Genomic DNA, 25,422 nt, shown 5'->3' on the forward strand with positions numbered 1-25,422 from the left:
TGCCTCTGCTCCCCACTAGCTATCAGGAGCTTGTCACTTCTTCAGGGTGCTTTCCCCTTGCTTGAAAGCTCCTGATGCTTAAGAGTAAGAATTTTTCATGTTGTATTTGACCCAGATCAGCTTTCTTTAATAAGTTTTAGTTCTACCCTCCCAAAAACCTGGAACTCCTTCAGGCTTGGAAGTTTTAAAGGCAGTAGTAGCCTTATATCTTCTTGAGTTTTTGTTCTCTCCATTAAATGTCCCAGTTTCCTTACCACTTCCACCTCCTGCTCATGATCTGTAATACACTCCAGCTTGTTCAGCCCCTCTTCCAATGTCACAGGAGGACTAGACTCAAGAACAGAGTGGACTCTCACCTCCTCTTTTCCTGACACCATACTTTTTGTAATACAACCGAAGGGTACACTAATGTTGGTGACTGTAACACCCTGTTGTCTTGCAGGGACTCTGAGAATCTAGGGCATAGTGGAGAGAGCATTAGACTGGGGCTCAGGTTCCAATTCTCCCTGCAATATCTTTTCTCTAGTCCTGATCTCACCGGCTCTAAAACCAGGTGCATTAGTAGATTGACTCTCTTGACTCTTAGGCTTTGTGACAGATTAAATCCTTTTCCAGGAAGTTGTCATCCCTCTACCTTCTTTCTTGGGGTGGAGCATATCTCTCTACCTACTGATTTTGGGCTTAGTCACGTGACTTGCTTTGTCTAACGGATGCTGGCAGATGTGACACAGAGGCTTCAGATATGCTTGTGTGATTTGATTTGTCCTTTGTTCTTTCTGTGATTTTCCATGAGAATAACTGCTGCAGGGGAATTGCTGTCCCTGCAGCCTGGACCCAGAATGTACCCGCATAGACCAGTCTTGAGCCTGGCCTGGATCCTGGAGCCAACCCCGCTCAATCCGCACCCCAAAGGAGAGCTTCCCCAGCTGGCCTGCAGATTTGGAAGCAATTAAAAAAAAAAAAGGCTTGTTGGGGTAAGCCACTGAATTCTGGGGTTGTTTATGACAGCGCATTATTGTGGCAGGGAGTGACTGATACAGGTTCTTTTAAAGAACTCTTCAGGCAGTTTGGATGCAGGATGGGCTGCCAGACCTGAGGACTTTATCTGCAAGCCTGATGTGCCTCCTCTCAAAAGAAAACTCAACTCAGCCCAGGGTAAGGGCAGAATTATCCCTGAGACTGGAATAAGTCTGCTCGTCATCCAACAGTAGGAAACAAGGTGGCCCTGATAAGAAAAGCATTTTCTTCATAACCTCCGCAATCAGGAATTCTGTATAATTTGGATCTGTAATGTGTCCAGTCCTGTGCCAGGGTTTTTTGAGCACTGTGTCACGGAATCTGGAAGGTCAGGGAGGAACGGCACATACTCAGGTTTCACAGTCATCTGGTGGTAGAGTTGAGATGTGCATCCATTTATCTCAGACACCAAAGCCCACATTTTTCTAGCATTTACACAAAAAGGATGCTCCCTAAGAATCAAGACTTCCAGATCCTGACTTGTGGACAATTATCTCTGGGCATCACATGGTTGCTGAAAAACAAATGTCCCTTATCGCAAAGTCTCCATCTTGCCCCAGAGGCTTCCTCACATCACGTGGAGGCTCTGAACAGACCTGAGGTCACTTCCAGCCCTGTGTCCCACACCTCCACCCTCAGAGCACACATGCCTTCAGGGGACAGAGCTTAGCTGTCTGTGTTCTGAAGTGAGGATTTTCCTCGCCTGGTTTGCTCTGTCCATATCCCTCTAATTCCTCCTCCACAGAGCACCTTCTAGGTGAAAAGCTTATGTAACAAGCACTGTGAAGCTGGTAGCAGCTGAGCCAGCTTTGAAGACCTCCAGAAGCTATTAAGCTGTCAGAAGAGAGGGTACTAATTTACTTTCTTTGAGTTGGGAAAAACCGCTTGCAGAACCATTTGGTAAAGGGAATAAAATGAGCCTTTGGATTTGGCAATGTCATCTAATGGACTGAGTTTCTTCTGCTGATGGGAGAAGGAGAAACCTGCCTGTTGGATGGGGATGCAGAAGGGACCATCACAACCAGCATGTTCATCCATGCGCTCTGTGGGGAAGAAAGTTGCCACTGCCCTGGGACACAGCGTGACAACAAGGCAGTCTTGGTCAAATCTACGCCAGATGCTGCAGTGAGGAAAGAACTGGTCATCCCTAGTGGTGAGGAATAGGGGAGCAAGAACCAGAAAGGTCCAGGTTCAAAGCCACATTCCATCACTGGCAATGTGAACACGAGCAAGTGACTTACCCTTGGGCCTCAGTTTCCTTATCTGTATAATGGTGTGGCCCTTCCACACTTCCTTACATGTCAGTCAGCACTATGCTAGACTTGAGGGATGGTGGCAAACAAGAAGACCCAGCCCGTGTTCTCATGAGGAGACAGCCTAGCGGGAGGTGGTCAACAGTGACCAAGTGATTTCTGCAGCGCCCAGCACAGAGGGCCCGCACAGACGCCGGCTGCTGATGTGCTGGACCTGTACGTAGACAGCATCCCTCTCCAATATCCCCAGGGGGGTCACACTCATCTTGGACTTGAGGTCTGCTGTGCTGCTCTCCCTGCCCCGAGGCTTTTCTCTTCCTATCCATAGTTTCCATTTTGTATTGTGGCTGACATAGTGCTTCACCTCCCATCCCCTAGACCCACCTCCCCGTGAACACTGTGAAGATAGAAAAGGTCTTTTGGGCAGACTGGTCTGACCTTCCACCTCTCTAGTATGCCTCTGTGCAGCCATACCTAATTACGTCTCTGCCGCAAGGCCCTCAGGAACAACACAACTTGCTGCCTAATTGTGTATTGGATTCCACAATAGCTTTTCTTTGCAGCATGTTGGATCTTTTCCTTTCACTTCTTCAGTGCCTCAGTTTCCCCAATGTATAAGCTATACACTTGGGCTGTGCCATTGTTGTCTGTATCTCCCAAGTGTGAGACCAATTCCAGGGTCTCACACTTAGTAGACACAATAACAAAGGGGTTAATGAAGTGATCCCAAAACTAGTTCTCAGAGAGGATGCCACCCCCTGACCACCAGTGAGGGGAGAGAGGCTAGGCATTGAGATCTATCACCAGTGACCAGTGATTTAACCAATCGTGGCTATGTAATGAAGCCTCTCTCTCTCTCTCTCTCTCTCTCTCTCTCTCTCTCTCTCTCACACACACACACACACACACACACACACACACACAGAGCCCTCAAAGGAGAGGCTTCAGAGAGCTCCCAGGTTGGTGAGCACTCAGAGATTCAGAGATTCGGGGAGAGCGGCACACTCAGAGAGGGCATGGCAGCTCCATCCCCTCCCCCGACACCTTGCCCTATGCATGTCTTCCATCTGGCTGTTTCTGGGTTACATCCTTTTATAATAATCCAGTAATCTAGTGAGTAAATGTTTCTCTGAATTCTGTGAGCCTTTCTAGCAAATTAATCGAACCTATTCAGTCAGAAGCACAGATGACAACCTGGACTTGCAATTGGTGTGTGAAGGGGGGAGGGGCAGTCTTGTAGGACTCAGCCCTTACCCTGTACAATTTGGTGTTATCTCTGGGTAGATAGTATTAGAATTGAGTTTAATTGAAGGACACATAGCTGGTGTCTAAGAATTGCTTGGTATGGGGGAAAAATTACATTGGAATTTTATTCCTAGTTTTAGAATGGTTTCCTTTTAAAAAATATATTAAACTCTTTAATCAATCTGACACTTAGTATGGTGCAGATATGAGACAAAGTATCATTATCTACCTTGATTATTTTCCCCAAATACTTATCCTAAATCCTTTATCAACTAATCTGTGATCAGAGATAGCTTCATTGTCATTATTCTATGAGTTTATACCTGAATAAGGAGCTCTTGGACACTCAGGAAGAGAGATGCTATACAGGCATCTCTGAATATCCACCTACTATGACCAGACACTAAGTTCAGGGGTGCAGAGACGTCAGTAAACAGACCATGGGCCTAGACTGAGAGATTAGGATGCAAATTTCTGCTCTGCCATGCACTGCTGGGTGACCTTGGGCAAGTTCCTGGCCTTCTGTCTCAGCCTTGTTGCAGAACTCAGACTGTTGGCCTGGGGGTCCAGGCAGCCAAGGTCAGACATCCTTGACCTTGAGCCCCATGAGCTCCATCCTGATGCTGGGTGTGGCCAGCTGCAGAAGGTCAGGGAAAGAGGCCTGTCAAACTAAAGGACATGGAGGGCACTGGCCATTCCAGGTGGGCCAGGAAAGGACCTTACTGTCAAATGAGAAGGGCAGAATGCAAGTTTATGAACAGAAGGCAGAAGAACAAGGCCCTTGGTGTCAGAAGACCTCGGTTCAAGTCCAAACTTGGCCACTTACTAGCTACATGACCTTGGGCAAGCCATTCATCTACCCTGTGAAAAAAGGTGAGATGGAGGCCTGGGTAAGATTCCAAAAAGGATTTGCTTGCAGCCTAGAATGCACTCTGATCATGTTTGTTAATTTCCTAGCTCCTCCATGGCCTATCTTTGACACTGGGGCAGGGACAAGCTGGGAAACAGCCCATCTGTCTAGCCCTGTAAGGTGGGAAGATAAATATGAGGCAGAGTAAAGAGCTCTCAGGGTTTTGTGGAAAGCTGGCAGGGTTTGGGGAAATGCTCACCTGTAGCAGTTGTTGTTATAATTGTTATAACTTCCCAGAGCAGTCAGACAACCCAGGCAGATGGCATAGGAGAAAAAGATCTGCGTTCCAGCATCTACCCAGACCTGCAGAAAGGCACAAAGAAGTTGGCACAGAGAGAAATCAGGTGTGTGGTGGCCCTGTTCTCTGAAATTCCCCATCTATACCCACCCTCTGAAAAGACTAGATGAAAAGATAACCAAACTTCCTAACTTTCTTAGGGATGTGTTTTTCAGAAGTTCTATTCTTGGGGACCATTTGATTAAATATAAATTTCCTTAATTAGTTCCAGAATTTTTCAGAGGTTATGGATAGTAGTTCATTGAATATTAAGAACTAGGATGTTTAGGACCCTGCTTCAGCTGTGTAACCATGGAAAAGTTACTTAGCTTCTTTGAGGCTTAGTCTCCTCACCTGCAGAGTGGGAATGAGCTTCCTTTTCAGGAGTGTCGACAGCATGCACTCACTATGGAATGTAGGCCCCTAGGATGTGATCATGCTCATTGGCATGTTTGAACCAAAATGAGTAATTTTTCTCCTTTGTGATTAAGACTACCATGAGCAAATTGTCATAGGATTCTGTCTGGGGAACCATTGGAATAGCTGACCTGAACACAAGAGGTGACACGGAAGGCCCACCAAATCTTTATCACCCTTCAAAATACATGCATTTTAGGCTTCTTATGTGGAAATACGGAAACTACTTTCTTATTCTCTAATATCCCCTCTGACAAGAACTGCTGTGGACAGCAAGATGTGCACAGCAGGAATTACAGTGGCATCTCTTAACACTTTCTCCTGGGCTCTTTTTGAGCTCCTAGAAGTTGTGAAGGAAAACCCACTACTAAATGCAACTGATGGGACTGATGCTTCAGAATTGAGTGCCATCTAGAGAACAGGGCTTTGCACCGAATACAAATACTAGCAAATATATGCTAAACGCAATGCACCAGGCACCGGTGCTGAGTCACATATGCATTACTGTACTTGAAGATTCATAGCCACCCTATGTGGTGGGTGCTTTTATTAGCCCTCTTTTACAGCTGAGAAAACTGAAAAATAGAGGTTGAGTAACTTGCTCAAGACGATACAGCTGGGAGTGACAGATGTGCATCATGAAGACCTGCCTCTAGAGAAGCATGCTTAACCAATCCCAGAATTTCAGAAGCCTTCAGGTATAACCTCCCACCCAACACAGGATTCTCCTCTGAGTACTTCTGACAGACGAGTTCCTGCTTGATTACTGCCAGTGACAGGGAGTTCATTAGCTCCTGATGCGGCCTCTTTCTTCTTTAGAGAATTCTGACCATTACAATATTTCTTAAAATGAGAGGACGTCATCCTGTTTTCCTAGTCCTGACACCACCCAGACCATAACTACTCTTTTATGTGGCAGCACTTTAAAAGATCTGAAGAAAGTGCCAGTGACTCCTGGACCCTAGAACTCTCCCTTTTCTAGGCAAAATATTTCTATTTCCTCTTTCTTGGGGATTTGATTATATGACACTTCACTCTTCCCTGGATATGTTTGATTTTTAAAAATCATTCAATAAATATCCATTAAAATTGAAGATCACAATGCTGCCTCTCAACCTAAGAAATGAATACTTTTTTCCCCCCTTTAACATAGGGTCATTGGGTTTAGCATCTTGGAGCTAAATGAGAGTGTAGGGAGAGCTCTTTCATAAAGTGTGTGTACTGAAGGGATGGGGGAGTACCAGCAGATCAGAGTGGGTTGAAATATAAGGGGGAAATGAAAACAGGAATATAAAAAACTTTTTCAAGAAATTTTGCCTTAAAGGGTGGTAGTGAAAGGGTTACTAAAATTTAGGAAAAATTTATTTTATTTATTTTTTTAATTCTCACCTGAGGACATTTTTAAAAATTGCTTTAGAGAGCTGAAGGGAGTGAGAGGGAAAGTGGGAGCGGGGAAGGGAATAGGAGGGAGGGTAGGAGGGGGAAAAGGAGGGGTAGAGAGAGAGAAACATCAATGTAAGAGCAAAAAATTGACTGGTTGTCTACTGTACACGCCCTGAACACAGATCAAACCCACAACCTAGGTACATGCCCTGACAGGGAATTGAACCCTCAACCTTTCAGTGTATAGGATGATGCTCAAATCAACTGAGCCACACTGGCCAGGGCAGGAGATTTTGTTTTAAATGGCAGAAACTTTCAGATGCTTAAATGTTGAAAGGGAGAGTCCAGTGCAGAAAAAAAGTGTTAAAGATTTAGGAGAGAAATGGATATGTTTTTAAGTTCTGTTCTGTTTCCGCATTTGCTAACTCAGTGGATTCCCTTTATCCAAATTATCTGTGCTGGGTAATCAAATCCCCAAGAGAGAAAAAGTAAGTGTATTTTGCCTGGGAAGGGGAGAGTTCCAAGGTGCAGGGGGCACTAGTGCTTTCTTCAAGCCTCAGAGGCCAGTAAAACACATGGAGAAGAAAAACACAGTACAGCTGCAGACTCAGGAAACAAAGCCAGATCACAGGAGATGCCTGCCGGGATGCTCAGTGCTCCCCAAGACTCACGCTTGTTTTTAATGCCTCTGCAAACTGAATATCCTTTTCCCAGGCCAGTGAGAGAACCCCCCAAGCTGTGTGGGAAAGCTGGTTCCTTCATTGAAACTGGGCCCCATGGCGAGTGCCCCTCCAACATGGTAAATAAACTCTGAGTTTGAAAACAGCAGAGAGAGCTCGTGTCTCAAGGATGAGCCCCCAAACCATGATTTTTCACTTGTAGGGAATTTTTCTTGTAGTTTACCCACTGAGTGTATCAACACTAAAACAGATGTCGTTGCTTTTGCCCAGCCAGCATCTATCTTTCCTTTTCAGGTAACAGCACCCCAATTTTCCTTTGGGAAACCACCTCTTCCTCACAGATAGCTTGGGGGGGTCACATGACCCATGGCTGGCCAATCAAAGCATTTCTCTTGGCCACAATGATTGGGTCAGGGATGAGCACATAATACAAACCAAGCCAATGAAACTCAATCCTGGGACTTTTAGTGGAGCCATTGTAGATAGGATCCATTCTTGACCATGAGGGAAGAGCAGAGCCTAACTGAGAATGAAGCCAACGCAGAGGAAAGCAGAGTCTAGCACAAAGAAAGACTGACAATGGTGCTATGACTTGAGTCACTGTGTCCAGCCAAAACTGAAATAAGACACATTCTAGGACATTTCAAGTTCAGAGGGCTCTTATATCAATTTGAATGGTATTGCTGTTACTTCAAATTGAAAAAATTCTGACAAATAAGAACATTAAGCTCTTAGAAAAGCCCAGAGGCTATTAGCCTAAATCCTTCAACCAATCCTAAATTACTGATGAACCACCATTTAGTAAGTGCCTTCTGTGTGTAGAACGTGGTGCCAGACTCTGAAAAAGGCACTGAAAATTATATAGAGCACTCCATCTCTACCTGCAGATGTGATAAAATAACACATTCGGAGAACAAGGTACCTGATACCTAGGAGTGGTAGATGAGGGGAGAGATTCGCATGTGCTAGGGAAATCAGAGAAGGCTGTCTGGAGGAGGCACAACTTTAAAGACTGAAGAAGCAACGATAGGGGACATGTTGGGCCTAAGGTTCATATGAGAGGGAAATGTGTTCTCAAATGATTTTTTTTCCCCTCTTGCTCCCCTACCTCTGTAGGAATATGCCTGTTATTGTTATTCTGATAATTATCATTAAATCAACACCTTTATATAACACCCTTAGTCCTCCCCCTTTTTGGTACTGTCTGTTGGTTTCCTGCCATGAGAAATATTGAAATTAGCCAGTAGCCTCTATTTCTCTTCCTTCCCTTTCCTCTGACATGTAACTTGAAAAAAAAAATACCCGTTTGTTTCTAGTTAATACTTAAAGGCAATCTGTAAATTTATTCTATTTTTCATATACACACTCCATTTTCTCCTAATTTTTAATACTTTTACTGTATCTTCATTAACAGAACATGCAACCATTAAATATTATCTCCCTCATACCATAAGTGTGAGTTCTACAGGTGACTGTAAGTTTAATGCTCACCCCTAGCCTTTATGTTTATACCTGTGTAGTCAATGTGGTTGCCTGTAGCTTGCTTTCTGGTAAATTCCTCTGGAAAGGCTCATGGGAAATAACATTTCCCTGTTTCTTGCACATTCTTAATAGTTGATCTGTGGCTTTCATACTTGGCTGTATATAAAATCCTTGGTTCTCTTTTTCTTTTCCTGAGAATACTGTATATGTTGTTTAGTTGTCTCCTGGCACAGAGTGCTATTGTAGAAAAGTCTAATGCCATTCTAATTTGTTTCCCCTTATAAAGCACTTACTTTTGTTGTGTGAATGAGCATCAGGATTTTTCCTTTTTCTATAAAGTCCAATAATTTTATTAGAGCATGTCTTAATGCTGACTATTCTGGGTTGATTTTCCCAGACATGTGATGTACTTCTTCATGGTGCAAATTCAAATCTGTTCTGGTATTTCAGGGGGGAAAATGTTCTCTTCTATTACTTTGGATTTCTTCTTTAGGGACTTGTTTGCATGTGGGATCTTCTTTGTCTATCTTCTATACCTGTAACTTTTTCTTGCATTTAAAAAGTATTTCTTCATTTCTGACTTTATTTTTCTCCTTTCCATCATCTATTGTATTCTATTTGTATTATATTGTATCACCTATGGTGTCCATTCACTCATTTATTCCTTCTATTGAGTTATTTCACCTGAAATATCTTCTCCTTTCATAAGCCATCTTTTCAAATCTTTTTGTCTTTTTCACTTATGCTATTGTTTCAAAGCAACTGTTGGTTTCATTTCTTTTAGCTGTTTTTGAAATAAGTTTCAGTGTTTAGATGTTTTATGGCTCTGTCTTTGTGGAATGCATTTATTATCTGAAGGAATACTATTCTGTTCATAGTTCTTCTTATAATAGTTTTGTATGGGATTTGACCACAATCTTTTTCTGTTGCTCATGTGTAAATGACATGTATTTTTCTGTATCCTTAGAAGAAGGTTTTGTGGAGAGGAATAAGGGTAATCTGGAGTAGATTTTTTTTTTAACCTCACAATTCCAGGGTTATCTCTCCTGTTATTACCAAAAAGTCTTTAAAAATATGACTGTGCAGACAGTACTTCTGGATGTTATTGTTCTCTGTTCCTTTCCTCCACCCTTACTCAAAATTTCTTTTTGTTTCCTCTAGTGTTCCTTTCCTGCTCTATTTGGCTTCTCCTCAATGTGTGGTTCTCTCTGGCCATGGAGCCTCAGATGGTCAATCCTTAGAGTCCCAGGGCCCAGATCTTGGCCCAAACTTTCCACAGTCCTCCAACACTCATCTATGACTTGGAGCCTGCATGTATCTCTCCTAGTTTTGGCTGGCATCCTCAGATAGCTCCACCAAGCTTCTACTCCCAGAGTCCTCTCCTCCTAGGGGTGAGTACACATTAGAGATTTCGAGGTCTTCTGGATCTCATTCTTCCAAATTCCCTTTGCCTTAATCTTCATCTTCATCTCATCCCACAGAGTTGACATCATGCAGATATTATTGCTGTTCGCGTTTGACCCACCTGTTGATACTTTGTAGTTCATGAAGTCACCTAGTTATGCTGGTCATTGGGGGTTTTGTTTGTTTGTTTCTTTTGGATTGTTTTACTATCCTACTTTCTCTGTTTGGATGAAGAGATTCTGAGAAATTTTTTTAAAAACCTTTTATTTTTTTCTGTTGCCATCTTGTCTCCCTGATTCTCAAGAAATCTTTAAAGGGTAGATTAAATAAGATTGGTCTTGAATGAATGTGGCAGATTACACAGAATTGAGCAATTTGGTGGACTGGGGTACAATACTAGACGATGAGCCAGTTTTTAAAATAGAGGTTGCAAACGTAAAGTGAGGAAAAGGGTAAGTATAGTTCTGGACACGGCAAGTTTGAGATATAATAAGATGTGTAGGAGACAGGTGGAAAGTCTAGGGCTAAATCTAGGGCTGGGCTAGAGACACAGGTTTAGAAGTCAGAATTTTAGCTATAACTTAACATCTTCCTGACTCCAGATCTAAAACTTTCTTCACTGGTGTTTTTTATTTTTCACATTTGGAAAACCCATGTTGATAGCAACTTTTCTGCTGAGATGTATCCTCATTGGGACTGCAGAACCCAAAACTTTTCAGGATTAGTTTTCCTTGAAAAAGTTTCACAAAGAAGAATGATACAGCTTCACAGGGAGTCTATATCATTAGACTCCTTAAGAGAATGACATAACCAATGTGTGTCTATGTTCTTAAACATATACCTGAGGTTGAGAAAAATGCAACAGGGCCCCAGTTGTCAACCTTCCCCCTCAGTCTGGGTAAGAATGAGTTAACCCATCAGGAAGCTACTGTATTTGTTAAGATAATTACTGATAGGTTATGCTGGATTAAACAGTAAACTCTCAAATCTCAATGGCTTAGCATAACAGAAGTTTATTTCTTGCCCACACAAAGCCAGATGCAGATTGTGAAGGGGTTCTCTTCTACCCAGCAACTTGGTGACACAAGCCTTCCTACCCTATGATACCTCCACGTCAACACAGCCTGTGAGGAACAGAGAGCTGGAGTTTTGCTTTGGAAGTTTTTAAGAGTCAGGCCTTGGGAGTTGCTTATATCACTTCTGCTCACATAGCATTGACCACAACTAAGTCACATGATCCCAATTGCAAGTAAGTTTGGGATATGTGGTCTTCCCATTTACACAGGAAGAAAAACAATAAATGGTTGGGGAACACACAGCATTATTTCTGCTACAGGCATTATTTCAAAGTCTATTTTACTTAAGGCTACTTTTTCCTTCACCTAGGTATTCCACAAACACTCAGAGATCAGACAAGATCATGGTAGTCCTTGGAATGATTTGACAACAGTAGAAATGAGACTCTAATTAAAACAGGCTAAAATAACATTCATAAACACTTCTACCAGTTTGGTGATGCCTCAAGACTGGAAAACTTGAGATACATTTGTTGAAAACCTACTGTGTACTTGAAGCTTTCATGTACATAATCTCATAATTTACAGAACCACATCACTAAAGCAAGTATTATTATCTCCATTTTTATACAAGAGAAATAGACCCAAAAAAGGACAAATCGCTAACTAAGGGAAGAGTGAGGTTTGAACCCAAGGCATTTTGGTTCCAGGTTTTACGGAGAAGTGCTGAGGCGTCCTGGTATGCTGAGCAGGCCTGGAGTCTCAGCTGGGATTTAAACAGCTCTGTGGCTGTCAAGTCAAATAGCACAAAGGCAACCCCACCTCAATGAAAGGAAGACCAGGCAACTGAGCCCCATTGACCAGCATGTCCCAGGACGTTACAAAGGGGGCAGCTCAGCAGAGAAAGGGCTTCCTATTTCTCAACACAATATGAAGGGAAAATAGTCTCCACAAAATAAACCCTAAGGAAGCTGGGTCAGTAGCTGAGAAACGGATCACTCCCTATGTTCTTCAGCGATGAATGGGGGGCGTTCTGGCAGCACGGCTGTGGGCAGTCCACATTCAGACATTTGGAGGACAGATTTGCATGGGAACAGGGGAGCTGAGCCCCTTCAGAAGAGGGGTGGTCCCACTCTCCAACTCTGGGGTGACCTTACCTCTTTCAGGGCAACTGGTTCTGAAGAGCCCTTGTGCACAGCAGGAGCAGAAAGCAACAGATCAGGATGCAACCCACCTTTATAACTGGACTCTCAAGGCCGAGCACAGGGCAACATGGAGTACTCAATGATATTAACTGGGAGAGATAAGGAAGGATGGATGGGCAAGGACAAATTCTTCCCTACTCACACATATTTGTGGTGATAGATGCTTAGTATATATTGCCCCAGTCCACATGGACAGTACTTTACAGTTTACAAGGCACCTTCCTATGTCCTGTGACCCACGCACTGCCCTGCAGTGGGCATCATCATCTTCATGTTAGGGACCTCTGTGTGTATAGGCAGAAACACTCTCACCCTGTCCTCACATTTTAACCTTGACCATTAAGTAGAATGTCTAATCTCTTAGAAGTTTGAGGGAGAAGGCTTCAAGCCTTTTTCTTACCTCAAGAGAAGTGACTTATCTGATTGGGGAGGGCCAGGTGAGGTCATTGTGCGCATGTGATTAGCACCTCCCTCGCTTTCTCTCATACACAAAAGATTAAAGAAGATGATGTGTGTGAAACAAAGATTCAGCCCCATGCCTGGCTCTTGGAGAGTGTTGAAGAAGTGCTCAGAAACCCAGCCATGTGCTCTAGTGAACGCCAGGTGCTTGGTCAACACTGATTCCTCCCCAGGATATGCTGGTCTTTGAACATCTAAAAGAAATAAAAAAAGCCTCTTTTTTTCCCCTGACAATAAACATGCACTGAGTGTCCACTATGTGCCAGGCACAGTTCCAGGAGCTCCTGCCCTTAGGGAGTTTCCATTCTAGCAAGAGAGACAGACGATGCACAAGGCAGATAAGCTATAGCACATCTAGTGGAGGGGGATGAGTCGGGGGAGCTGTAAGAGAATAGGGTGCAGGGCAGCAGGGACCAGGGGCCATTCACTCCATGAAGGTGCAGCTGCTACCTGGGGAGCTGAAAGGGAATTGTTAAATAGTGATTTTCTATTGTGTCTAAGGCAGCATGGGCTACAGAAAGAAGCTTCCCTAGACACATGGTTTCAGGTCTACAAACAGAGCCACCTGCCAGAGCAGAAGAGCAGTGCCTCTGCTTGTCATCAAAGCTGTTCCCAGCAGGAGGGGCTGGTACTTCCACCTCTGCACCTTGGTGTTGGTGGTTTTTGCTGCACTAACACTTTGAGGTCTCTGACATATGCAGCGTTAACCTATCCTGCCACAAATGTGCCAACAAAGGAGGTGTGTGATGACGGTGATGCTAATAATCATGATGATACCAGCTCACCTATGTCAGTACCTATGACTTACCAGGGCTGTTCTAAGCACTTTCAAGGGATTAGATTCAAAGGATATTATTATTCTTCCCCTTTTATAAATGAAAAAATTAACAATATCCAGAGAGGTGAAGTCGTTTGTCCATTTAGCTTTGGAAAGATGTACACAGTGGCCACTGTGTGGAGTCCCCTTAGACTCAGGGACAAATTGAACCTCTAGAACTGCCCTCCGGAACCTGGCCTGGCCTTGGGAAAGGCACAGAAGCACCATGCAGAGGGGACTAAATGAAATGAGATGTTTTTTGTCAGGTGCCTGGTTGTGAGCCCTGCTGGGTCTTAATGGAAAGGACTTTCCACCTACCTGCTGTGTAACCCTAGGCAAGTTACTTCATCTCTCTGAGCCTCAATTCTTTGTCCATGAAAGTAGGATACAGTGAATATAAGGTATGTAGTGGAATAGCTGGTACAATTCCCTTAATCTGATTTCTTTGGGTGGCTAACACTTCTTAACTCTACTATGAAAACAAACTCCTACATCTTTTCTACAATCTCAGCCCCCTCTCCACCAATGAACTTACCATTTTTCTGAACAGCACCAAAGATGGCAGCTCCCATCACTAAAGCAGATTCACCTTCCCTTAGGGGAGCATGCATGGGTACAGCAGTGAGGGGCAGAGGGAACCAACAAGGAGCCTCACTGCTCTCAGGCTCCTTGCCGACCCTGCGCCTGGCTCAGAAGATGCGTGAAAACCTCCAGACCCAACATGCATGCGGCTAGATCCAAGTAGCCAGGACACGGCTTGGTGGCCCTCCTCGAGCTCAGGCCCCACATCCTTTTCCTTTAACATTTTCTTTTCAAACAGATAGCCACACACATACACACAAAACACATACAACACAACTTTTGTAGGCAAAACCTTCGACTGAGACAAAAACATAACTTATATGGCCTGGCAGGAAATGGCTGAACGAAGCTCTTTCTTTTGGCCTTTCAGATTGGTAAAGATTTTTAAAAGATTAAAAGTAGGTTAGGAGAATAATACAACAGCTGTGTTTCCAGTGTGTACCTGACAACGGCTTTTGTAGAAGTGAATAATTACATGAAAATCACTTCCTTCCCACCTCTTTCTCAGCCCCCTCTGGGTTGCTAGGCGCCCTCGCTCCTTCTTTTGGCTAATGCCACATACAGAAGCTGATGAATACAGTATGGCCATTATGAGGGAAGGGAGTTGCAGGGAGGAGGATTCAAGTGCTCCCTCCCTGGTGGACTCAATGTGGGGAGGAGGCTTGTGGGGAGAGGACTCTGGATATATTTAAATGCTAATATGCTGGGCAGGCAGCAAGGCCAGCAGGAACAGTGGTGGGAAGGGGCAGAAGCTCTTGGCCTGGAAGCCTCACTAGAAATATGTTCTGCAGCCTCTGGTTCCAGTGCCAAGCACTTCCCTGGGCAGCCAGCCCTGGGGGCTGACTCGGGCCCTGCCAGAGGCCCTGCCAGTAAATTGTCACTGGGCTGAAGGGTTGCACTGCAGGCGGCGAGGAACTGTTCAGTTCTGCAGGGGGAGCTTGGGTGTGTAGGCTGACCCTGGTGGCCCCTTTGTGTGGAGCAGGGAGCAGGGTCATTGTGGCTGGGCCTTCGCCCGGAGGCTAGACAGCCATGTCCCAGTTGCAGAACACAGAGGGAGTGAACAGGCCGTCGTCGTTGGCACTGCACCAATGGTAATGACCTCCACGCTTTATGTAGTAGAATACTGGGGGCTATGCATGCCTACCCCTTAATCCACTGCATGAGATAACTGAGACCCATTTTACCAAAGAACTAAACAGAGGAAGTTTGGGGCAATGGGAAGCGTGGGCAAGGCCTGAAAATGGCCCACTCTCAGCTCTGAGCTTTTCTCATGGCTGTCTATGTAGCCTCAGGGGGCTACATGTTATGACAAGACCTTCCCCTGACAGTGTTCCCCTAGGGGGATGCTACTGGCATTTTGGGCAGGACAATTCATTGGGCAGGAATGTCCTATTTGTTGTAGGAGGTTTAGCATCTCTGGCTCCCACTCCCTAAATGCTGGAGGAGATCTAGTCATTGTGGAAGCCAGAATGAAGCCCTCACATATTTCTAAGTGACCCCTGGGCAGTGGCCCTATCTAGTCCTGACTGAGGATAACAGAGGCAGAAGGAGACTGAGCTGGCATGAGTGGTGGGGCTACAGAACCCAAACTCTATCACTGGAGAGCACAAAGACAGGGTCTTCTGAACCAAACCAGACATTAGCTCCCAACCAAGCCCCAACCTGGCATGTTCTCCTGTGTCAACTGAGCAAGCAGCCAGTTTGAAGCGTTATCATCTCCCACCATAATTACTTTTCTCTTCTAATAAGCAGGGAGCTGGTTTGAGGCAGAGAGCCAGGGGAAGAAAGGGCACACCAAGATGCCCCGCAAGCTATCACGAATAATCCAGTCCATAGGAAGGACTTCTTGGGAGGGAAATGAAAAAGAAAATGGCCATGACTGGTGAAGGCAACCACCTCTACATCTGCCCATAGAGAAGTAAATACATTTAAGCACATTATTATATTCATTGTTTAATTCTCTAGCTCCTCCAACTAGAATGGAAGCTCCATAAGAGCAGAGAGTTTTGTCTGTTTTTTTTTCACTGATGCATCCCTGGCACTTCCCACACTGCCTGGTACATGATAAGAACTCAAAAATATTTGTTGAAGGCCCACAGGTACTTACAGTCCTCAGGGCATAGAAATGGAGCATTGAAGGCTCATGCAGAGTCCTGGCTACCAGGTTAAGTAGCGAACATGCTAGGCTGAGAGGGTTTGGATACCAGGTCCCAATTCCAGGTTGCCCTGTAAGTTCCTGTGTGTTCGCTCTAAAGTTCTTTCTTTTCTCCTGACCTCAGTTTTCTTTTCTTTTCATTTTTTAAAACTGTTTTATTGTTTTTACTGTTCAAATACATTTGTCTCCATTTTCCCACCACCACTTTCCGCTGCCCCACCCACCCCCACCTCCCTCTCTCAATCCTTCCCCATGTTGGCTTTGTCCATGGGTGACTTCAGTTTTCTAATCTGTAAAATAAAGAAACTGGATTGCAATGGAGGTGGCAAATACCATATTTTGCTGTGTATATTTGTGCACTTTTTTGCCTAAATTTTTGAGGGAAAAATAAGGATGTGCATTATACATGGGTAGTGCTAATTCCGTATCTATATAAATGTTTTAAAATTTTTTATTTATGCTTATGCATTAAAAGTGTAACTCTAGAAAGCAATAAAGATATCTGTATGTTCAAAAATAAATGCTAAAATTCCTTTGTAATACAAAAAACAAGTATGTAAATATAAATAAATAATTGAATTAAACAATTAAAACAAAAGTTTTTCCTGAAACTTTGGGCCAAAAACATGGTACACATCATACACAGGAGTGCATTATACACGGCAAAATATGGTATATGGCACACGCATCCTACCTCCATTCCTGCTCGTGGCAGACATTGCTAATCAATCCCATTCCTCTGATGGCAGATGTTGCTAATTAGCCACAGCCCTCTTTTGTCCACTTCTGTTGGAAGGAGTCTATCACCAGTCAGAGTTGGCAAGTGAGCTGAAACCTGACAGAAACGGTCTTCTAGCCTTGGCACCCTAGGCTCATATAGCAAGGATGTGTTTTAGGATTAGATGGGGCTCATTTTCCTTACTGTGTTTCAATTTTATAGTCTTGAAAGCCCAGGAGACACTATGACACCATGGAGTTCCAGCTCCTGCCCCACACTAGGGACAAACTTCAAGTCGAATGCAAGGGGCAGAGTCTATATAAAAGGAAGAGGATGAAGACACTACACTCATGGAGATAGACGTTTTCAATGAATTTTTGGCACTTGTCCTGGCCTGGAAGGCTGGAAGGAAGTGGAAGAATATCCTAATGATGCAAATGGTATCAGCAAATGCCTAGAGGTAGGGGAGAGAAAGGTCTATGTGAGGTTGTCCAGCGGGAATGCTTCTACACAAAGAACTGAGAGAGGGAGTGTAACACACCTTCCTGAACCCATGGACTCACAGAGCTGGTATTTCGTTCATTATTTTTGGCTAGAAGTAGCCCAGAGTTTGAATGGGAAAATGCCTGTGATAGCCAAAGGGGGAATATAGGAAGAAGCTATTCAATTCCATGTGAAATAGAATTCTGACAGTGAAAGGGAAAGCACTCAAATTCTGGCTTCAGGAGCCTCCTAGAGGAGATCCATGGTGGCTAGGAAGTAAGGACAGTCACAGTCAGCAGCACAAGAGTTCCCTTTTTGGCTGAGAGCTCTGGCACTGGGATGAGCTCCCTGTTGCTAGAGGTAACTAAGCAGTCAAGTATGGAGTGAGGAAACCCCTGCATTGCACTGGAAGTTAGGGCAGAAAGTCTGTGAAGTTTTCTGCTGCTAGAAACTTAACAGTTAGTGAGTCAATTCCCCTCAGCAACATTTTCTGAGCATGTTATGTCTGCCAGTCATGGAGAATATAGAGATCATTAAGACCCAATCCCCTGCTCTGAGGCTTGCAATTTAGCAAGTATAGGAGGGAAAACAGTCAGACAAGTACCTTCCCAAACCACAGAATCAGGCAGATCTGGCTAGGGCTTAGCAACCTGGGGGAGATCATTTCTTTGAGCTTCAGTTTCTTCCTGGGTGCAGTGGGGATAACAGTAGTATCCAGGCTTCTGGCGTTGTTCTGGAGATAAGTAAGAGGATGCATGTAGACCACACTTGGGCACCTGGCTCAGTAAGTGCTGCATCCAGTGGGAGGAGATGAGAGGCAAGAGAGGGGTCATTACTTCAGGTTTGAGAAAGCATCTTTGAAGGACCTGGTGGCTGAGTAGGCATGTGTCAGAAGGGTAAGCTTTTGAAAAGCCAGCTATTTGAAACTGGTTCCAGAGCTCCAGCCTCCCCTCCACCAGCATGTGAGCACTCCAGTGAGGGGCAGGATGCCTGGCCTACTTACAAGCTCACACCTCCTCTCCCAGGCCCAGCAGATGAACCCCAGAGAGCTGGGCTCTGCAGGTCTCATCCAGGACTTCTCTGTCTCCCTCGGACCGTCACCTTGGATAGCATTAAGTGTGAGGATTGAAAGGAAATCTACTGCCTCTGCATGGGCCTTGGAGGGGCCGTGCAAGCTGCCCATATGAACATCACCTAGGGGTGCAAAGATGCCCTTAAACAAAGAAAGCAGTGAATTCTCTTGTATCATCTCAGCAGGAGAAAGCCTGGTCCTCAAATCCTGACAGAGCTCACTCTCCTTACGAGGGGCTTAAGAGGCTGACTGCTTATCTCATTTCATCCTCACAATAACACCTTGAGTGAAGTATTATTATCTCCACTTTACAGATAAGGATGCTAAGGCCTAAGAGGCTATAGAAGTGGCCCTCAATCAACCAGCCAGCAAGTGGAAGACTCAAACCTAGATCTGTCTAACCCTACAGCCCTCCCTTTAATATTCTCAGGAGACTGCCACCACCTCAGCCAAAAGGAGAATGTCCAGGGTGACCAGAGTGGCACACATATGTCTGCTCCTCACAGGCCCAATGTCAAAATGGATTTGGTACCTGATGTTCAGTGACCTGCCCGAGTCCTCTCACATGCTGTTTTTGATACATTTCTTGGCATCTTTGCCAACCTTCATGGTCACATGGCCACCTGATCCACACTGCCTCTCCTCTGCTCATCTGAACTGAGAGGGGACAGCTTTAAGTGACACCTGATCCTTGAGATTCTGACTAATGACACAGAAAGCCCAGAGTGCCCGGGGTAGAGGGCAGAGGGCAGAGCAGGTCTGGGGGACTGGGATTGTGACTGAGCATGACAGGCATCCCATCTGCAATGTTTGAAGTCACCTTCCTGACCACAGCAAGGCCTTGGATGGGGAGGAAGCAGGAGGGATGGCTAACCTCACAGGTGAACTAATAGGACATGTGACTGGCCGCTGTAACACTCCTTCCCAAGTGATACTCTAAGACTGTGGCATCAGCTCTGGGCAAAGCTGCCAGGAAAGAGGGGCTGTCCTCATTCTTCGCACCTACCTCAGTGACTTCCCTGGGCATGGGCTTGAGCAGCAAATCTAAGAATGATAATTTTAAAAGTAAATCAAAGCATGAATGTTGATGTATTTAGGGGGTAAAGTGTGCTGATGTCTGCAACTTTCTTTAAAATATATCAAGAAAATAAAATGGATGGATGGATAGAAGGCTTGAAAAGGTCTGTAACGAAGCAGTCACAGCAAAATGTCAATGGTAGAATCTAGGTGGTGCTATGTGGGTGTCCCTGTGCAGGCAGAACCACCAAGACAACAGAGAGGAAGTTCCCATCCCAGCAATGGGAACAGGAGGGAAATGCTTCCCAGGACACTCAGTGAGAAGGCGCAGGCTTCGTGATCACATCAGTGGGGGTAATCTAAGGAAGTCCCTGCCCTGCGCAGGTGACAGCAGCCAAAGCCAGCGTTCATTCACCAACCATAAAACCTAGGAATTTTCTGGTACTCAGTGGTCTCCTCCTTCATATCACCTCGAAGATTGAAAACAGGTCTGAATTCCTTAAATCATCCATCTGCAATTCATGGATTTGTCTGAGCAGTTCTTAAGCCTCATTTTCAGCCACAATTCCCTTCTGGATGAGGCGGAACAACAGGGTTCAAGGCAGAAGGAACTATGCATAAGAATGTATAAGTACCCATCCCCCAGTTATGCTTTGCACTATTTTATAGATTCATTTTACATTCCATCTCTGAGACATTCACTAAGAAGCTCATGTCTGTCATTTTCCTCACCTGTCTTTCTTAGAAAACCCTTTCTTCCTTTTACTCTCTGTGACTTCTCTACTCTGGCACCTATTTTGAGGTATAAACAATTACTATGGCACCCACTCTCCTGGCCAGGAGCATAGTACTGGGATGACCACATTTTAAAACAAGCATTCAGAGAGCACTCACTATGTGCTGGGCAATGCAAGCCATCATGGGAGAGGTATGATTGAAAAGGATGTTATCTGTGTTTTGGGTGGCGATCAAGTGTAGTTTAGATTATCTCCTTAAGGATGTTAACTATATACTTGCTTAGAATGACATTTATCTGACCATTTCCTCTACTTACTCCCACGCCCTTGAGAAATCTTAATACTTTATCATCTATAACTCTGGAAATATGTGACTTCCCCCCTTTCAGATGATTTATAATATAAAAACATTCATATTTCCACAGATAAATCATCTCATCTCTTTCTGGGCCTCATTTTCCACAAAAGGCATTTTAAAGAGTTAATTCCTTGGTTCTGCCACCTTTTATTAATTAGACACATACAACTGCTAATAGGAGCTTCCTGGTAGCATGAACTAGCCCATGGGCATGGGTCAAAAGGGAGGAAAAAAAAGTAAAGAAGTACTAATAGTGAAAAGATTGAAAATCAGTGATTTTACTTGATGCCCTAATTTCATGGCTGAAGGAACTCTGGCACAAGGAGATACAATATCTGTTTAAGCAGGGTCCCCTGACCCTGAACCTGAGCGTCTCCCACTATGCAAACTGCTTCCTGGGAGCGGGGGAGGGCAGGAAGTGCAAGGACCTCAGCATTTATTCATTGGAGGCTGAGCTGCAACCACTTGCTTCTAATATTTGGGACATTGCCAAGGTTCTAATCAAGGAGACAGAACTATGTTTGACCTCTTTGAGAACACTATGCTGGACTCAGCACTTTCCCCGCAGGGTTTTCCAGCATTTGGTCTGCATACGAGAAGTGAGGGAAGTGGAACATGAGGTTCACACACCAGTGAGTTTTCACAGAGAAGAACATCAAATGTTACAATCCCTGAAAACTAAGATGTATCAAAGCCCCATCATCTTGCTGTTCACAGACAGAAGAAATCCTTGCTCTCCTTGCTCCAATCTGTGCTGGGTCAGATATCATCAGAACACATTGCATTTGCAAAGTGCACTTCTTCTTAACAAAGGAGGAGTTTCAGGAGACAGTCACAGTATCTTAATTATCAGAACTTCATGCACCTCTCTGCAGCCCTTGTGTTTCTTAGAGCTCTATTGTACATGTCAGCCTCTTTGATACTCTTGACAGTAGAGAGGATAGGGCTTATTAACATGGAAGCCTAAAGAGGTTAAGCGATGTGCCCAAGGTCGCATGTTAGTGAGTCAGGCCTTGATTCCATGTCTAATGACTTCAACTCTTGACTTCACAGATGAGAGAACAGTCTCAAAGAGGGTGGAAAATGTTTTAACAGAAAGTTCTGCATTTCAGTTCAGTTCTCCACCAGCTGTGGCTGTGGCTAAGTCATGTCCTCTCTCTGGGACTCAGCTACTTATTCACAAAAGAAGCAAGTGGGTCTAGACATTGACTCTCTAACTTGTTAAAAATGACAAATGTAAATAGGCTCTATAGAGCTTTTTGTCAAATACCTTAATGCATATGATTTTACTCCATGTGTTAAAAGCAAATCTATTGTCAGAAAATGTACTCACAGATAGTGTGAACTAAGAAACACTCACCACAAGCATGACTTTATGAATAAAATTGAGCTGTTAAATTAAGTATAAATGACTAAGGGCAATTTCCCTCATTATTAATGTACTGCTTGAACATTCAGTATGTCATATTCAAGAGTAGTAGATGAAGAGAAGCAAATACCAAGGTTTAAACATTTTAACAGAAAATATCATTATAAAACATAATAATAATTTTAAATTCATAGCCTTCTTTGAAAGGAACATAGAAAGTTATCCCAGATGCCAGAAATGAAAGAAGTCAAAGCTAAGAGATGAAGAGGAAGAATAGTCTCAGCAACTCATGGTGATATATAAGCAGACAGAAGCCTGAGAGACTGAGATTTAAATTCCTCCTAGAGGACAGGGCTAAGATTATAGCTCAGAGCATGATAAAAAGCCAAGTGGGATTACTGTAAAAAGCCAGGATCCAGAAAAGTACTGTCCTACAGTGAATGAGATGTTAGAAAAGGGCCCCTCAGCCCAGGACTCAACAAGGAAGTGCCAGGTGTGAATGTGATCACACTATTCCTGCAATGTGGGCCCCCAAGTTTAAACTGTAATTTTAAAATTACCATCCTAGAATTCCATACCCAGCCAAACTGCCATTCAAGAGTGATAGAGAGAACTGACCAGTGTGGCTCAGCTGGTTGGGCATCATTGCACAAATCAAAATGTTGCTGGTTTGATTCCTATCAGGGCATATACCTGGGTTTCAGGTTTGCTCCCCAGTTGGGGAGGATATGAGAGTCAACCAGTTGATATTTCTCTCTCACAGTGATATTTCTCTCCCTCTCTTTCGCTCTCCCTTTCCCTCTCTTTAAAAATAAAGAAAATCTTTTACACAAAAGGGTGATAGTGAAATAAATATCTTTCAGACATATACAGACTAAGAGACCTTAGTTCCCACAGACTTTGCTGAAAGGACTCCTAAAGGATGTACTTTAACAGGAAGGGAATTTAATCCAGTAGAAAGGAGTGAAAATAGAGAGCAAAGAAATTTGTAAACACTTTGTAAATCCAAGTAAGTATCAACTCTAAAAGTTAATAAGGCAGTATGAAAAAAGTGGCAAATAATAAGAACAATGGGGGAGTGTGGAATTTGGAGGAAAATTTGTGTCTTATAATATTTTCTTGTTCAGAAAGAAGGCAAAGCTAGTTAAAAGTCAATCTAACTCAGCACCCATATCTGTCTTTCCACTGTCTTTAGAGGGAGATCCTTTCTTCCAAGCCCGAGGCCACTGCATGTGCAGCTATCACACACTTGTCAGCACTTCACAGAGGGACCTTCTGTTGCAGTCCTTTCTGCCCAAGATGCATGTGGCCCCAGTTCTGGTCCTAACTCTTCAATGGGCATTCTTTGAACTTTTCTGAAAATAACCAGGCCCCTAAGGGGTAGAGGAAGGAAAACCCACAATAGCATGCCTTCAGAAAGCTGGGAGTCAGTGCTCCATTTCTAAGTACCAGTTACAATTTGAGTTTCAGTTTCCACAGACTCTCCTGCTTCCTGGGCCTTTTTCCCTTTATAGCACTACTGTCTGATAGAAATTTTTTGCAATGATGGAAATATTTTGCATCATCTCTGTCCAATATGGTAGCCCCTCACCACTTGTAGCTATTGAGCAACTGAAATTTAACTAGTGAAACAGGAACCAAACTTTAACTTTTATTTAGTTTCAATTACTTTAAGGAGTTAGATGTGGCTTATGGTCTCCATATTGGACATTATAGTTCTAGAGGGTGGCAGTCCTTGAAAGAATCAATCTCATTCGCAAATAATCCCACGAGTGAGGGGTCTGCCTTTGCAGAAATCCCTGGAGTGAGCTCTCCTTTCCTCTTCCCTGGAGTGTGAGCGCAGACAGGTGGGTGGCCCCAACAGCCAGCAAATCCTTCTTGTTCATGGCCCAGCATCTCTGCCTCTTCTGACCACAACACGTATTGGTGTGTCTGACAGGTCTCAGCTGACCCTAAATGCTCTCAGATTAGCGCTCCTCAATTTCCATATTATATAAACCAGAGGGTGATGTTGCCAAAATGCGCACTCTGATGGAGCAGGTTTGGGATGGGGCCTTAGAGTTCGCATTTCTAACAAGCTCCTAAATACAGCTGATGCTGCTCCTGGTTTGGGGATCACACTTGCAGTCATATAGTTTTAGACAGTTGTCTTGAAATGTCAGTTAGCTCTGCCTATATGCACAATGACAGTTGGCATAGTAATAGCTTACATTCAAATCTGTATCTTCTCTTTTTGCCCTATCTGTTCTCTATAGGCTTTTAAAAACATATTCTGAGAACAGGATGGGTTCGATCAGTTCATGCTATGCAGTGCCACAAAAATTCCTGAAGTTTGGTCAAGAAAATAATATAAAAGGACATATTCATCTCTTAAAGAAAAAATAGCTAACATTTATTGAGCATTTCCTATGCACTAGACACAAAGTATGCCCACCATTAATGAGCATTATCTATTTAATTCTCACAACAACCCTTTTTACAGATGAGGTCATCAAGGCACAGAAAGGCTAACTAATTTGCCTGAGGTTACTACACAGTAAGTGAATGAGCCATGACTCAAATCCAAGGAGTCTAATGGTAAACCCCACACTGTATCTAAAGCTCAACAGGGATCTCAATTTTGGGGGGTGGATGAACTCTTTTTAAGAAGAACATGCTAATACAATATGCGCACACAAATGTTTATAGCAATTTTATATATAATTGCCAAATGTGAAAGTACCCAAGATGTCTATCAATAGGTGAATGGATAAACAAACTGTGGTACATCGAGACAATGGAATATCAGTCAGTGATAAAAAGAAAAGGTGCAGGAACTATAAATGCATACTCCTAAGTGAAAGAAGCCAATTTGAAAGGTTACAAAAAGATCCATGGTTGCCAGTGGTTTGGGAAAGAAGGAGGAAGGATGACTAGGTGGAGCACTAGGGTTTTTAAGGCAGTGACACTATTCTGCATGACACCATAATGATGGATAAAGTATATTATGCATTTGTCAAAACCCATAGAATGTACAACACAGAGGGAGGACCCTAATGTAAACTACTTATTTAGTTAATAATAATGTTTCAATAATGTATCAATTGATGTAACAAATGTACCACATGAATGTAAGATGTTAATAATAGGGAAAACTGGGGGGGGGGTTGGGAGGTATATGGGAACTCTCTATATCTTCTGCTTAATATTCTATAAAGTTAAAACTACTTTTAAAAGTTGATTAATTAAAAGAGAATATGCTCAGGTCTTCCAGCCAAGACGGAGGCATAGGTAAACATGGCTCACCTCCTCGCACAACCGTAGCAAATATTATAACTAAAATACAAAACAACTATGACCCAGAGTCATCAGAAAATTGAGCTGTAT

General features: G+C 43.7%; 1 protein-coding gene across 1 annotated transcript in view; it reads right to left on the reverse strand.

The window, feature by feature from the left end:
• Positions 1-25,422, reverse strand: part of SLC6A11 (solute carrier family 6 member 11) — a 121,252-nt gene that overhangs the window by 22,198 nt on the left and 73,632 nt on the right. The window contains exon 7 of the mRNA XM_054595889.1: positions 4,625-4,728. Within this exon, the coding sequence (XP_054451864.1) occupies positions 4,625-4,728 (104 nt within the window). The remainder of the gene's footprint in view (positions 1-4,624; positions 4,729-25,422) is intronic.

This window comes from Pteronotus mesoamericanus, unplaced genomic scaffold (genome assembly GCF_021234165.1).
Source record: "Pteronotus mesoamericanus isolate MK-2021 breed Mesoamerican mustached bat unplaced genomic scaffold, CSHL_Meso_final scaffold_54, whole genome shotgun sequence".
Lineage (NCBI taxonomy): Eukaryota > Metazoa > Chordata > Mammalia > Chiroptera > Mormoopidae > Pteronotus > Pteronotus mesoamericanus.